This window comes from Lissotriton helveticus, chromosome 1_1, assembly GCF_964261635.1.
Source record: "Lissotriton helveticus chromosome 1_1, aLisHel1.1, whole genome shotgun sequence".
Taxonomy (NCBI): domain Eukaryota; kingdom Metazoa; phylum Chordata; class Amphibia; order Caudata; family Salamandridae; genus Lissotriton; species Lissotriton helveticus.
The window spans coordinates 633,293,603-633,310,614 of NC_136057.1; the positions used below are offsets into that span (position 1 = coordinate 633,293,603).

Sequence of the window (17,012 nt, forward strand, 5' to 3'; positions counted from 1 at the left end):
GACTACCTCATGTATTTTTGGTTGCTCACAATTTTTACTCAAGTATTTTGTTTGCTCACAATTGTCACTATTACCTTTACTACCTCATGTATTTTTGGTTGCTCACAGTTTTTACTACCTCATGTATTTTGTTTGCTCACAATTGTCACTATTACCTGCGTCTGACACCTTCGGGTAAAGTCCGCGCTATATAAAAATGCACAAATAAATAAATAAATAAATAAATATGTAAGTAACGTATGTTTTTGCAATCTGTTCTTTTGTAATGTTTCTCATTATGTTTCATTTCTGTTCCTAATGTGAAGCGCTCTGACGCCTTCGGGTAAAGTCCGCGCTATATAAAAATGCATAAAGTTCAAGTATTAGTTTCCATGCCTTTCCCCGCTCCCCCTCGTGTGTGCGCATGCGTGAGTGACTAGCGTAGGGTGTGCACAGCCAGACGGGGGAGCGCCAATACACAGGCACAACCTGCATGAATCAGCACCCCTCCGACGTAGGGGGTGTACAAAACGACGGGGGTGGAAATCTAGTTAGAACACCGGCTCCTTCCCTACGTCAGCAGCCCCAGCCAACGGCCGCTGGGGGAGTTGCCTGCGCGTCGGTGGCTGGGCGGAGTCTGAGAACCGCACATGTCTGCTGTAGTCTAATCCTGGTCTCTACTGTAAACATGTCGGGGCTTCGGTTGCTGCTGTGCAGGGCCCCGAGGCGCACACATCCCGGGCTGCGAACCTATCAAACGGACCGCGGAGTGTACGGCTACAAGCCCCGCAAGGCGGAAAGCGACGTACAAGGAGCCATCCCCAACAGCAGGCAAGGTACGTGCAGAACGTATAGTTGAGGCTTGTGAGACTCCTACCACAAACCATTGGCAGTAAAACACAATTTATTGGTAGTGAAACTGAGGTACTCCGTTTCAGTTCTCCTGCCAGACAGACTGGCCACAAGGACTCCCTGCACACCTACACTGTGAGCCCCTCCCCCGCTGGCAGCCCCTCTGCGACTTGTTACACTGTTCGTGGCTTCGCTGACCTGACGAGATGGGTCCAGCTGTCATGCCACTATCCTCCACTCAACCCTAGCGCCTACATTGCAGGGTGCCTCTGCCAGTGTCGCAAGCCCCTCTTATGAGTATCAACTGCACTGTCATAACACTTGACAGCTCAGACACTACATCCGATTCCTCACTAACGTTGCTGGCCATTCAGACTCGAGCGGAAAGTGCGCCTGAGCGATAACCATCATCGTTCTGGTAAAAGGTAGTAGTCATTTGTATTGAGGAAACACGCGAAAAGAAGAGCAGCACGGGTGTATTCTTACACCAAGAGCACCTCATGAAATAATAAATCTCCAACTGTCACTCGGTTCCTACCCCACCGTTCCATTCCATCCCATCCATAAGCACATAAATTGAACGACAAGGCAAAACTCGTACATCTTGTGAAATGTGTAGTGCAAATGGCTTTCGGATATTACATCATCTTGGAGAAAAATTAATCCCTGAATCAGTCTTGGAACAGAATGACAAACCAACATTGCCAGAGCTGTACCCTTAATGCATACTTTTGACCGCACCATAGTCTTTTTTGGGTAGGTAGCAGTTTTCACCTCATATCCAGATTCACATTAATCTTTTTTTAATGTTTTTATTCACATTCATCTTTAACCTTCTTCGCAGATAAATCAAAGACTTCTTGCATTTCTTCGGTCCCACCATTTACTGCACGAGATGCTTTCCTCCCAGCACAATTCTCTTCAGAGATTTTTTTTGGGGGGGCGAGCTTAAGTGATAACTCTCACTACAAGAGAAACTATTTAATCACTGTACATTTCCCAACATAAGCGCAGAACCATTCATTCTCAATACATTGCGACGCTCACTACACTTACTACTAAGCTCTGTGGGAGGTTTTGCCTTTACACATTTTCCTGTCGTTCCATTATTGTATGCATTTAGCTTTCCTTTTATTTAGCATAGACAAATAGTATTGTTTGATATATACATATCTTGACAAAGACAGGAGAGCATAATATGCATAATTCTGCCGTCACTGAGGCATAATATATATGACATTTGTGTTGACAGAATTTAAAAGCTAGTACAGCTGCTATTTATAGTGTTAAGCACTGCTCCTACAAAGGCAACTACAGTATTATTGTATCCCAACCCTCTACTAAACTCGAGCTTCTCTCTTCTCCCTTCCCCAACCCCTCCACTCTATACAGTGTTGTTGCACATAAATCCCCAACACAGTCTCGCAGCACCGCCTTCCATGTAGGATGGGGCTACGAAATCTCATATCATAGTGCTTATAAGTTCCCAGTCGTTCGTTCGTTCATATCTTTATTCAATCTAAGTACAAACAGATCATAAAAGCATTTTCATTAAATAGATCACAATAAAACAAGTTAAATAAAAGCCACAGGGCATTTAAAACAGGAATTGGCATAGCCAATAGGTCTCGCTTTTGGGACCTTGTAAGTATTTACTTATGCAGCACAATATCCTTGGTGCAACAACATCAACTGTTGCATGGCTACTTATTAGATCCCAAAGGCGGGACCTATTGGCTATGCCAGTGCTTATTACTGTTTCCTTCAGGATTTCAGAAGTGGCAAGCAATGCAAATGACATCCTAGCTATGAGTTAAGACTCATCATTAATACCTATGATAGCATTCTCATCACTTACGGGGTTTGAAAGCAATGAAATTAAATACAGTTATGTAATCAGCTGCACAATTCTATATTCGATTACCATCTGATGGAAAAATTAAATGCCAGGTGGAAACATATGATTAGATGCAGAGCCGGCCTTTGCTCAGAGCATGCCCTGGGCAAAATCAAATTTGGCGTTGTCCCATTCACCCTCTTCCACTGTCTTAGTGCAAAATGCGAGGGGTAGGGGCATTTCCTCTACCACTCGCATTTTGCACTAAGACAGTGGAAGAGGAAGGAAAGACATGAGAAGAAAAGCAGTGAAAAGGAAGAAAAGGGCACCAGCAGCCTGCAGAAAGTTTTTTCCCTTTTTTTTAGTTCCAACTATTTTATTGGCATTTAAAAGCAATATTCAGGCATTCAAATGTTACATTGTCCTTGCAAGAGTTAGAAAGTAAAAATACCACAATACATAAGTAATAGAAAGAAAGATCATCATGAGAGTTAGCAAACAGTCTTAGGGTATACAATATAGATCCACCTACATCGAGATTATATTTATTACCTCCGTGAATAATCAACCTTGGGGAAGTAAGTTTCACTAAGAAAAATACACTTTTCTTTGAAGCTAGGTCAGACGAAGACTGCTGCAGGCACCTCCTGCGCCCCTCTAATGGACGGCGCCCTGGGCGTGGGCCCATCTCACACATGTTGATTGGGTTCAATATCAAATAAAGGAATTGGTTTCGAAATGATTAAGTAAAGACAAAAACATCAAAAGCTACGTGACCATGTTGACTTATCTTTGTGTTTCATTGATGCGTTTGAGGTGAAGCGTTACTTGTTTTAACCGAGTTCCTCCTAGACCCTTACCTTCCTATGGATGTTATTTTTAGGTCTCGCGATCTATCAATGCGCGCAAGCGCATTGAGCGGAGCGAGAATTCATGTCCTCAAAATCCTCGTCAAACCAAGGGCTTCTTGCTGCGGTTTTCTTTAAGTTCACGTGAATCACGTGACGAAACAAGCACGCGCATCAGCCTCCCTCCCTCCCTCCTAATTGCATTTTTTCACGGCCGCACAGCACATCAAAGGGCTTCTCCCAGAGTGTGCTGTGCGGCTTCTCCTCCCCTAATTATTCATGGGTGGCCGGCCGTACTTTCAGTTTGCTGGCCGCTCTTGTTGGTTTAAAGCTTCAGCGCGAGGCGCACGCATTTGTTCACATTTGCTTCAAAGTAAAAACAAACACACATTATGACGTTGTAGGCAGTTCTTGTTTAAAATGATATGAACGAAATGTAATCTTGTTGTGTTTGTTTTCGTGCTCTTTCCGACATGCCGAAGAGCGAAGCTTCTTTAAAACATCACATGTAGTTCATTGAAAGTGTTTCATTACTTCTGGAATCAGTGCACGCATGTGCATGCCCCACAACCACGCACGTCTGTACATTTACATCAGGGTGATAGGAAGAGGATAGCGAAATGGAGACAAATGCTGTTCACCTTTCAAAACGAAAACAACGCGATAATAAAATACTGACCACGCACGCAGGAGACCCAGCATGTGTTCCACTATATTAACTAACGCTGCATGTTTTACTGACAGCATCTGTTAGCTACAGCTGGTGTTAAGGGGTCCGTCCGCTTGCAGCTGTGTGCATAGCTGCGCTGCCCAGCCAATCTTCAGCAAGCTGCAGGCATTCTGAGTCCAGGTCCTAAACCCATTGTATGGACGGACTCAGATACTCCTGCACCCCCCTATTCCCAGCCGATAGCCTTATCCTGGCCTCTGCAGAGGTGCCAGACACGGGTGAGTGGCTTGCTTTGTGTAGGATGGAGATTTCAATCTCCTAATAAATAATACGCACCCCTGCCGGAGCGGTTCCTGTATCAGTTGTTTCCTGTAACATCCCAGTTGTCACGTTGGTGAGAAATTGCACGAATAATAGGGTTACCTACAAGTGGTAAATTAATTAAAGGGATGCATACCGCGTCATAAAAACAACTGAAAACACTTAATGAGAAGAGAAGTCCTGCTTTTTAATTGTAATAGCGCTGTATGTTGTTAGAAGGAGAGAGGCTCATGGTTACTTTTTCCATAGTTCTTTTATTTTTAAAATTGTTACAAATCACATCCAAAACTCACCTTCCTTCAGGATAGTACTAGTTTTATGGGGTGGACACACACGGGTGCAGGGAGTTACCAAACCTCTTTAGTCACTTTATCTATCTATCTATCTATCTATCTATCTATCTATCGCCCTCACTCTATCTATCTAGCGCACACACTCTATCTATTGCCCTCACTCTATCTATTGCCCTCACTCTATCTATTGCCCTCACTCTATCTATCGCCCTCCCTCTATCTATCGCCCTCCCTCTATCTATCGCCCTCCCTCTATCTATCGCCCTCCTCTATCTATCGCCCTCCCTCTATCTATCAATCGCCCTCCCTCTGTCTATCTATCGCTCTCCCTCTGTCTATCTATCGCACTCACTCTATCTATCGCATCACCACAGCATCACTCAGGGGCACCACAACATCACTATGCACTACCACAGCATCACTGAACGCCACAGCATCACTCGTCGCCACCACAGCATCAATCTGTGCAACCATTCAACAACAACTAGTTCAAATATGTTCTCTCAATATTTCAAGCTTTATTACAAATGTCACAAAAAGATGTTAATGTGTCACTTCTGTTCTTGAATTTTCGTCACAAAAAAATACACTGAACATATCCTTCACAAAAGTTATTTATAAAAGTTTAAGCTATTGCCATTATAAATTACAATAATTTTTATTTAAGTATTAAGCATTAAAAAAAATAAAAGCCATTGATATTTGTAATATCAATACATCTAAGTCCCATAAATACAACACATATTGCATTACAAATGCTTTAGGTGTCACATTTGTGAAAGTTAAAACTATTAGCATTATAAATGACAAAGCTATTAATTTCGCTATTTTCAAAACCAACACATAAATAAATATTTGTCATTTACAATACCAATAGCTCAAACTTTCCTAATGCGAGACCTATTGGCAACGCCAGTGCTTGTTAGTTTTGAGACCACATGAATGTTGTACTTGCCTTTAAAATATTTAAATTTTGCTTGCATCTTGGTTTTTGGTCATATTACATTCTTTGTGTCCAGACTGACTAATGAAATTAAATATGAGAATAGACGTCCAGACGCTTATATTGCGTTACGAAAATATTAGCAAGAAAACATGGCAGGGGCCATTAGCAGCAATGTAGGATTGCTTAAAACGGGTGTCGTGCAACCTGAGCCCATCACCCCCCAAAACACTCTGTTAAAGCCAGGTTGGACTATATGCCAATTAATAGCTTTGGATCACATCTCAGGTGTAATAACATTCATTAGTACAAACTGAATGAATGAATGAATGAATGTGAGTCTTATAATGCGCAAAAACTTAACCCCAAAGGGCATCAAGGCGCAGATAACAGACAGAAGATCATAACAGAGGGAGAGGGTGATATAGTCATAATTAATTAATTAGTACGCCAGGGAAAAAAGCCATGTTTTCAAAAGTTTACGAAAAATCACCAGTGAGGGTTGGCTAGAGAGTTCAGGCGGTAGGGTGTTCCACAGTTTGGGCACCAGGAAGGAGAACGCTCTTCCACCCCATCTCAACTTGTTGAATCTCGGGACGGTAAGCAGGTTTTTAGTGGATGACCGAAGTGGTCTGTTGGCGATATAGGGGCTAACTAGGGATTTAATCCCTTCAGACCCTCTTCCAAAAACCGCCCTGTGGGCAAGACAGAGGAGTTTAAACAAAATTCTGGCCTGAATTGGCAGCCAATGAAGTTCTTTTCTTGCCCTGGTGGCAGATGAGCGCCTAGGCAGATTAAGAACCAGCCTAGCGCCGGCGTTTTGGACCACCTGAAGTCGCTGACTCAGTTTCTTATTAATACCACCATACAGCGCGTTACAGTAGTCGAGCCTGGAAGATACAAGGGCGACCGTTGACTGTTTACGTGCCTCCGGGGACAGAAAGGGGGCTATCTTTTTTAAAGTTCGAATAATGGTACAGCATGTGGCCACTGTTTTATTGACCTGACGGTCAAACGAGAGGGCAGGGTCAATTATGACACCTAAATTCCTGGCTGACTGTACAGGTTGGGGACATTCCCCTAGAGAGACAGGCCACCAATCCTCATTCCACACTTCATGGCTCCCACCAAAAACCAAGATCTCAGTCTTCTCTCCGTTTAGTTTGAGATGATTACGTATCATCCATACTGACACCTCTTCATTTGGAGCGGAGTCTTGTGTCGGTCGGGAAGTGGAGACAATGATCTGAGTATCATCGGCATATGAGAGTACTTGATACCCAAAAGATCTTATAATTTTAGCAAGAGGGGTCAGATAGATGTTAAATAATACAGGGCTCAGAGCCGAACCCTGTGGGACCCCAGATTGCACCGCCTGAGAGGGAGATAGACATTTTCCCAGTTTTACTCTTTGCCGTCTCTGGTGAAGAAAAGAGGAAAGGAGATTCAGAGCGTTGTCCTCAACCCCTATCGACCTCAACCTGTCAACCAGGATTGAAGGGGACAGGGTGTCGAACGCTGCTGTTAGGTCTAGCAACACAAGCAGAGCGGTTCGACCTTTGTCAACTTCCGTTCTGATGTTGTTGACTACCATCGTGAGGACCGTTTCTGTGCTATGTGTCGCCCGGAACCCATGCTGGGAAATATCTAACAGATTCTCCCTCTCCAGATATAGCGACAGGTGGTGATTAAGATGGGCTTCGAGTATTTTGGCCGGGGCCGGTAGTAAAGAAATTGGCCGGAAATTTTTCAGGTCATCGGGATTCAAGGAAGCTTTTTTCAGTAGAGGTTTAACTACTGCAGTCTTCCAGGTTACTGGAAAACTCCCTTCAGCGATGGACATGTTCATAATCTCCAATAGAACAGGAAGTACAGTCTCTCTACAAGCCTTAAGAGTTTTCAAAGGGCAAGGGTCCAGGGGGGAGCAAGACTTAGTAGCGTCTAGGAGATTATTAAGCTCTACCAGCGACATCAGAGGAAACTGTGTCAAACGGGAACCGAGATTCGCTTCCAGGATCTCAGAGCTGATAGGAGGATGGTCTAGAAAAGAGATAGATGTTGGCCGTGTGTTAAGCTCCAAATTTAGAGTTTCCAGGGCAGTATGTATGTCTACTATCTTAGTGTGGAAAAAATTAGCAATACTATTGCAAAGCGATTGTGTCTCCACCACTGAATTAGGGTTTTTAGGTGAGGATAAGGAGTCGATAATTTTGAAGAGCTCTCTTGAGGATTTCATCGAGGCAGTGGTGTTATTGAAATAAGTATTTTTCTCATCTATTATCGCCCTTTTATAGTCTTTTAGGGCCTGTTTATGCTGGCTCTTCTCAGGGGCATTAGGTAGGGCGAGCCAAGCTCTTTCTTTTTGTCGGCATTTCTGTCTCAACAATCTAAATCGTTCTGAGTACCAAGGGGCAGAGTGGCTCTTCCTAGCAGAATAATGTTTTTTAGGTGGTGCTAGGGTATTCACAGCCTTGCATAATGCACTGGACAGGCTAAGAGCAGCAGCATTAGCATCAGGCAAGAGAGAGAAGTTGCCTTCTGCGAGGAAAGGGGCTATTGAGCTATTGTTTACCTCCTTGTAATTTCTTCTGGTTTCCCATGGGTTGGTGTTTTTGGAGGCCATGGTAGAGGAAGGTATACTGAGACGGAAGGGAACGGCCCAGTGATCTGACCAGGTTAAAGGGATCGGCGATTCGGTCCTCAACCTGCTATCATTAGAAAAGATACCATCTAAAGTATGACCCGCAAGATGCGTAGGACCATCTACGAGTTGGCTCAGTCCACAAGCGTTAAGATTTTCCATAAGAGCAATCGTGTCCGGGTCCTCTGTCTTCTCCAGATGAAAATTAAAATCACCCAGTAGAGTAAGATTAGGCCTATTAATAAAAGGCTCTAATATTTCAAGGATCTTATTGGCAAAAGGAGCCCTAGGACCGGGGTGTAATCTGAAAATTGTAACAATCAGAAAGAAATGTTGTTGCATCTCACTTAGTAAAATATCGCTCTTCATTTTCATCTCACCGTTGGCTCAAACATGATTGAGGTTGCTGTTTTGATACATTGTGACCACTGAAATGTCTTGAATGGCTATGTTCACTTTGCAAGGGAAGGGTAAAACCGGTATTACTACTTTCAATATATGTTGATTTTATTTTCAATGCATTATAAAGATACATATCTGAATGGCACTGTGGCAACATAGCATACATCAAAATAACAAGACCGAAAAGTAAAAGACCGAAACGGCAATAAAATAGAGTTCTCTGTATCACAGGACGGACTCCTATTACACTCTAATAGGAAATCCGTGCATAGAAATATCTCGATTATGAAAATGGTCTTCAAGTTTGAAAATGATTTTAACTGAGCAGCTTTTCTGAAAAAGAACAAAGTCGCCATAACCGAGCATAGGCCTCAGATCTAATCTATAAACTTAAAGCGCCAGCTGCTACATTTTAAATGTTTTTTCATTTAAATGAACACGTTTTGCACGCTGAAAAACTGCCTCAACCAGTGCCATCCTCACTCTGAGACGGCGGCCAAGAGAACAACAAGTGCGATAGATGTGAGCGAGTTACACCAGAGACTTCATGAGACAGACCTCGAAGAGAAGAGTCTGATCTGAGGCAGAACGAGATAGCGTGAGAGAATGAGACAGACCCATGAGAGAAGACAGATCTCAGAGAAAATGAGACAGATCTGGGACAGAGAAGAATCAGGACTGAGGGAGAATGAGGTAGACCTACAGAGCAGCATTACATCGCGGCGCTGCAAAAGTGAAGCGGCTGGTGACGGGAGTGGTGCGCACGCACAACGGAAAAAAGTGATATGCATGTTGCGCTCGTGTGTGCGCGTTCTAGCAAGCTGGCCGCCTGCAAGCCTGTGGTGGGTAGCACTTTTGAAACCCATTTACTAAATGTCTAGCTGACAGCGCATGTGCGCTGGTTCAGCGAGATCTAAAAATGTGTTAAACTTAAAATACCTTGTTAAAACCGAAATCGGCTGTACAATTTGATCCCTGAATGTTAAAATTCATAACAGCAAGCCCCTCGACCTTCTATTCCTCCAACAAGCCCACAAAAAGGATGCTACCACAAAACAAACATGGGTAGTTGAGAGAGCTTTTGAGAAATGCAGTGCCACTCTACATTGCTTTAAATTTCGAGGCCTTAAAATTGGGAGGAGAAACCTTTTTCTTTCAGTGTGGTAAAACTTACAAAACAGGGCCAGATGTAGATCGGACTGGGGTGAGCAGTTATCACAGGGACAGCGACCCAAGTCTGCATGCTTGAACCTCTTCTCTGGAAGCCCGAACATTAAAGGGATTAGATTCAGGCGAAAGCGCAACAGAATAAATATGTGTTGTGTAACAGTCACTGAGGAAAGGTAACAATAACCTTCCCCCGTTCTTGGCGGAATTTGATTGTAGACTGCAAGCGCCTGTAAATGCCTGTTCTTTCCCCTACAATCATAATTAGCCTTCTGTAAGTAAAGGGGAAATCATTTTGAGTCCAGAGACCTTACTACAGGATGTGGGATCCCGGAAGAGTTCTCCCTGCCCAATTGCGTCTAATTCCACCTCCACATACCTGAGCCAACCGATCCTGGTATGTCCCTCGAGGCCCAAACAATCACCAATTATACGTTGGGTAAAGTTTACTGTAGTCCTTCGCCAAATCAAGAGCCACAGCAGGATGGGCGCCATTCTTATAGAGTCGAGCAAGTATGGAAGTCCCAATTCCAAATGTAGGATATAATTAGATTTAGAGGGTGGTAACGAAACCCTTGACTTCAAAAAGGTGTCTTCCACTTTCTGCAGTTGATCGCTCTGGGCCATTCCTCAAACTTCGTCCCCATAGGTTGCTGCTGCCTTAATTTTGGCTTGGTAAATGGTTTTAATTGTGTCCAAAGGGCTGGCGTCTAATTTTTTACAAACCCCTTTATGGCTTGGAGACCTCTTTCCATACCCATGGCTCTTGCTGCCACCAGTTTATTCCAAGATTGCTTGTTATCAAACAAGATCCACAGGTATGGAAAAGAGTCAACTACCTCAATTCTATTTGAGGCTAGATGAAAGAAGGGCGCTTTTGCTCCTCAGGGAGCTCCCGCTATAATGATGAACGATTCAGAATCGTTCACTCTGAGGTCTAATGAAGCCATAAATGAAGCATATGAAGATATAAGGCTTTGGAGGACTACCCCAGTCCTAGCAATTTAAATACATCATCAGCGTACGCCAATATTGGGAGTGAGATGTTATCAAATTTTGGCACATCTAAGGAAAGGCCAGACAGGGCTGCCTCCACCCCGTTAGTATGGATAGAAAAAAGAAACGGGGTGAGGACACATCCATGCCTCACTCCCACATGAGTTTCCAAAGACAGGTCATTTAAATCTTGAAAATATGGTGCATTTATGACCTTCCAAAACTCCCTGCTATTGCGTGCGCTTGCAGCTTGTTCCAAGTCATCCCAGGCCTTCTCCCTTAGTTCCTTCACACGTATGCCTCTTGCTTGCTTGTAATCTTTACAAAGTGATCTTATCAGTGCCGGGACACTAGGTTGCGTTTTTAAGGCATTATCAAGAGCTCTCTTGGCTAATGAACATGAAGAATGAAACCAACTGCCAGGCAATATACCATTTACTGGTTTATGTCGGGTAAGTGCTGCTTTTAATTTCATTAGGAGGGTTTTAAACTGGGTGATTAGGAGAGAGAAACATACTCAACCAGACACTGTAGAATGTCCACCCAGCCGGTTTCAACGGTTCCACATTTTGTGAATCCTCTGCACAATTCCCATTATGTGTTGCATTGTGAATAGGTTCACTGCCTTCAACTTCAGTAGTAGGGACAAGGATAGGACTCCCTCAAGAATTAAGTCGGCACTGGGCTTCAAACCAATTCATAGTCTAGTTTCCTATCTGTAGTGGTGTCAGTTAATTTCTCCATCCCTTGGAGATCCCAGTTTAATGTGTTAGTGGCAGGGGTTGGGGGTCTTCTTTCAGTGTGAGGCTACTGCGACTTTCGCTGCTCCCAGACAATTTCAAAGGATGTTCCTGTCAGCACATTTCAAGGTGGGTGATCTCGCTCTCAACAGGACTGTGGGTTAGTTCTGTGTGATAAGGTAGCCCAGAATCGTCTTGAGGTGCTCTTGAACTTCAGAAACAAAACCGGGCTGTATGGGGCCAGAGTCACCAGAAATGCCCTGTATCACTTATTACATCACAGCCTCTCCAGCAATTAGGACTGGCATTGGGATAACATTTGTGAAGTTTGGCTGGATAGGGGTACCAATCTAAAAGTGGTTTATCAGGGGTGTGGCATGTATTAAAATATCTGCTTGTCCATGGGGCAGGTTGCTTCATAAATCTACTTGTCCTGTAACAAAATCCTCTTGTCCCCTTGGTTCCATGTAGTGCGGCATAACATTATGGCCATAATCTCATTATATAGGAGCTCTGATATAGCCTCTCTGATTATGCCAAGGGTCATGCCATAGTAGTATTTGAATACTTGCAATCCCCTTATGTTGCCACGTTTCTGCAGATCTACATACTGGGGCTGAAGGTAGTGGTAAGAATAGTTACAGGGTTAGAATGCCCTTTTGAGTCGGTGCAAACTTACCAATTTACAAGGGTTTTCAACAACTCTTCTCTAATCTATTCCCATACGGAGAAATACTGGAAGTGTACTCCGGATAATGGCAGACGAAAACCTCCTTCTAGAGTTGGGGGGGAAAAAGTGGTTGGGGGAAAGTGAACTTGCAAACACTCAGATTTTCGCATGAGCAAACCTACCCATGCACATTTGCTCATGCTAAAATGCAGTTAGCAAATATTTTCTAGGAGTACTATTTCTTGCCCTACTTCTGTAAATTCTTGCGAATTCAGGAAAGCATTATATCTACACTTAATGCAAGGACATATATGATGGTTGCACTTTTGAGACTCTGTAATAATTGGGCTCCTAATTTGGTCTGGCATTGACCATGACCTTTTGCGTTTATTACAATTCAGTCCCTCTCTGTATCAGCTGGCTTCCCTGTGAGTGACAGCATTCTGCTCTTTCATAAGGAGAATATTGGCACATAAAGTAGTTTTGTTCAGTGCCAGTAACTGCTGTGGCAGTGTGTGCTTTTTTAGACCAAAACCAATTTTTGCTTTAGCCAATATTTGTTCTAATGATGAGGGCTCGGCAGCTCTCACACCAATAAGGTTTTACAAAAAACCATGCAAAACAATTCACACATTGACTAAACTAAAAAGCTGACCACCAATTTCAGACAATTTCAGACCTACTGCCTTTGTGTGAAATACTAGCATGTATCAACACATGTTACTTAATTATGCTGCAAAGAAACGGTACCTAAAATTTTACAGTTGTTTAGCGAAATGCTTTTTTTCCTGCTTGTATTTTTTTATCAACATTTTATTTTGAAAGCAGCGAATCATCAATCTTGCTTTCAAGCTTCTGCAAATATTTGCAACAAATCAGAGAACATTCTTGGAGCATTATACATAGCCTCATACTGCTAAACTTTGAAAACGTTTGTACACATTTTTATACTGGAACCTCAGTCAGTAGTGCTGTCAGAGCTTACAACATTTACTTAGAGCGCTCACCCTAATAATGAGGGCTTTCAATTAATGAACCATAAATACAAGTTTGAACAGCATTAACATATGGACAAAAATATTACCTTAACTGCAGACAGTGCCTTTTCCTGATCCATAATGTGATACTGTAAACTGGCAGCCAATGTGTTTGTGCTGCAGGGGGTTGGGCCTACTTTTCCCAAGGACAAAAGACACATGAAAACTTGTTTCCCTTGACCCCAAACAATACGTCTTGGATGTTGGGCTCTAGGAATTCCAAAACCCTGTTTGTAATGGGCTTCTCTGCCAAATATGCTGTGTACCACTTGATGGAGGTTCCTCCAAACCATGATGTATTGAGTGCCAGTAAGTGGTACTCCTGTTAGCTTTTGCCACCTCTGACACGGTCTGTTTTGGGTATAAGGTGTAATATATAATAACAGTACATCAGGCTGAATGATTATGGCTATAGATCCATTTGCTTGTTGCACTCATTTCTCAACTGGATTGAAATCCATGGTCTCCACCTCCCTCAGTCCCAACTGGAGCACCCTTTGCCTTCACTTATTAAAAAACCTAATCATGCCATTTTAAAATAAACCTTATTTCAAAAGGCTATTTCTGACATGCCAGAAAGCAAAAATCCCTGGGTAGAGGCTCGGTGTAAATGAGGGCTTAGTTGGGATATGAGGTGACCGATACGTAGTTAAGTGTAACCATTTATTTACTGTTTCCCAAGTCCTAAGGGCCACAGCTGTTGGTGCGCTAAGGTACGTACTTATGGATGGTCACCTTTGATGTCCAGATCAGATCCTACATTGAGAGATCTGCAACTGCTCGGTCCATATGCAGCCACTGTTTGTAGGATTCTATAGCATTCTATGTCGCGAGGACTCAGAGTTGGGCCATTCTGTAGTATATCTTAAGCTCAGGTAATACCAGGCCCTCTTTCTCACATGATTGTCACACAATTGTATAAGATACCCTCTGCTGGCCACTCTCCCAAATGTATTTTAGTATTGATTTTTTTAAAGTCTCCAAAAAAGGATTCTGGACTACTTATTGGAAGGGATTGGAATATGTACAACGGTTTTAGGAGTAGTGTCGTTTTAATAGCATTTATTTTGCCCATCCAGGAGAGTTGAAGTGTGCCCCTCTTTAAGAAGGTGACTCTTTTGACATGGGTACCCCCGCCTTTTGCCCAGTATCTGGTGCAACTTTGACTGAGAGTGTGCTGGGTTCCTGCTAACCAGGTTCTCAGCATCAGTGTTCTTACACTAAACTGTAGGATTATTCCACAATTTGGACCCCTTTAGTATCCCTTGTACTTCCCTAGTAAGAGGTACCCCTGGTAGCAAGGGCATTGGACCTAAATATGGTCCCTAATAGCTGCAGCACTAAATGTGCCACCCTAAGGGACTCCTCTTCAAGTTCATGCAAACTGTCATTGCAGCCTGCATGTCTTGGTGCACAGAAAACCGAAGAGTCGACATGTCCCGCATCCCTGTGCATTCCTGCCAGCACTGAATGTGGCATAGGTAAGTCACCCCTAGGCTTTAGAGCCCTAAGGCAGGGTGTACTATACCCATGTGAGGGCATTTGTGCAAGAGTGGATATGTCCCGGTGATATCTAAGTTTTCCCTGTAGATATTTTCAGTGCACAGGGAAGCCATAATGAATACATGGGCTGGACACTCGTCATTACGAGTTTCCCAGCTACATGATTGCTTCATTATACCCCTAGGTGTTTGGCACCAAACACCTGGTCTAAATAACCCCACACTGATGCCAGTGCTGGATTTATTAAAACATTGTACACAGAGAGTACCTTAGAGGTGTCCACTGAAAACCTACCGACTACTAGTGTGTTGACAGACTGGTCTAGACCTGCCTGCCTCTATAGACATGTTTCTGACCTCCTAAGGTGTGAGTCTTTGCTCTCAAAGGTCGGGAACAAAGCTTTTTCTGGGCTGGAGTGTTCACACCTCCTCCAAGCAGAATGGACATTCCAGGAGGGGAAGATTCAAAAGTCCTGTCGCCTTTGTTATGCAACCCCAGGCCTCTCTAGCAGTGGAGGTGCCCACCCTTCTGTCCTGACCCCACTTTTTGTGACAAGACAGGTGGGAAAATTAGTTAGATTAGAAGGTGTGCCCACATTCTGCCAGAACACCTCTAGGGCGGGCCTGCTGATGTGGACCCACTTTTCCGATTCCTCTATGTTGTTTTGGATGGAATTTGCCTTCTAAGGTTAGGGTTATTCCCACTTTCCACAGTAAGTGGTCACATAAAGGGTGCAGGCATTGTAAAGGTAGGTAGCCCATTGGCTACTACCTATCGCTCAACATAACGCCCCTTAATTGAGTATTTAGGTGGCTCCCCTGAACCCAAGAACTCAGATTCAATGGATAAACCGAAGGACACGTAGAGTTACTGCCTGATGAGAACTGCAGGAGAACCATGGACTTTGGTGCAAAACCCTGACCTCCTCAGCGCTCTTTCGACAATCACAACTGAGTGACTCGTCCTGAGAGCTAGAGAACTACCAAAGCCTTGGTTAGCCTGCCAGCACTTCAACAAACACCAAAAGTCTCCCTCGGCGTAGAGGCCCTACTCCCCTGAAGTCTGCAGACACGACAGGCAGAGTCCGGTCCACTGCTTTGCAGCTCCCTAGCCCGAACGATTTGACAGACTACCTGGAGAAGGTATTTAGGCTCTGGAAGGTCAGATCTGTCTCTCCACTGAGTGTGAAGACACCATGACCAACCGAAGCTACACAGCACCAACCCGCAGGGGACCGCACGCCCTGCCCCAAACACTGACCATGAGTGTCTAGCCTCGGTTATCACTGCACTAGGACCAAACAGCCGTCGAACGACATCAACATCACTGAGACCCACTTTGAGAGTGGCCCGGCTGCTTTGATTTTGCCCCTACCAGCTGTTTGTTCCTGACCGCAGGGTGCATCTTTGCTCATCCAGTCCAACCGACCTAACCACTCTGCACCCGAGCTGCCCAGCCAGGTCCTGGCGAACCAGCTGTTATGCCGTGCTCCGAGACCCCCCTTGCGACCTCAACCTCCATTTGGGAGCCCTCTGACTTGACCGCAAGTCCCCCTGTGCAACCTCTTTTCAGGTGGCCCCTCTTCTCCATTGTGCCAGCTACCAGCCTCACCAGCACCTGTTCTCAGTAGAACTCAGGTGGTTTCCGAAAAACTGCTGGTAATACTTTGAAGGTTGGCCCACTACTATTCTGATCCCGGAAGGTGATCCTCTGAAACCGCCAGTAACTACCTTTATGCCTCTTTGACTTTTCCTCCAATAGGATTGCATTGTGCATAAAAGCATTCAGGTTTAAACGCTTTACTTACTTGTGCATATATTTTATCGAAAACTGTCCCTACCTTAAAACGCAGTTCTTGAGTTTGAAATATATATAAAAGTGTTATTTTTCTATATTGTCTCTAATTTATTCTTTGAGTGTGTGTCTCAGTTATTTATTTATTTTTTAGAGTTTTATATAGCGTGAACTAGACCCGAGACATCGGGTATCAGAGCGCTTTACATGGCACCAGTTTCGTTACAGTAGGACACATTAATTTTTGTTTGCTTATTGCCTTAGTGAGTACAACAAATGCTTAGCATTACCCTCTGATAAGCCTAACTGCTCGCCCACA

At 43.9% G+C, this 17,012-nt stretch overlaps 1 protein-coding gene across 1 annotated transcript in view; it reads left to right on the plus strand.

The window, feature by feature from the left end:
* Positions 1-598: 598 nt before the first annotated feature.
* The window catches only part of DHTKD1 (dehydrogenase E1 and transketolase domain containing 1), a 1,484,612-nt gene continuing 1,468,198 nt past the window's right edge, over positions 599-17,012 (plus strand). The window contains exon 1 of the mRNA XM_078674167.1: positions 599-815. Within this exon, the coding sequence (XP_078530293.1) occupies positions 668-815 (148 nt within the window). The 5' untranslated portion in view covers positions 599-667. The remainder of the gene's footprint in view (positions 816-17,012) is intronic.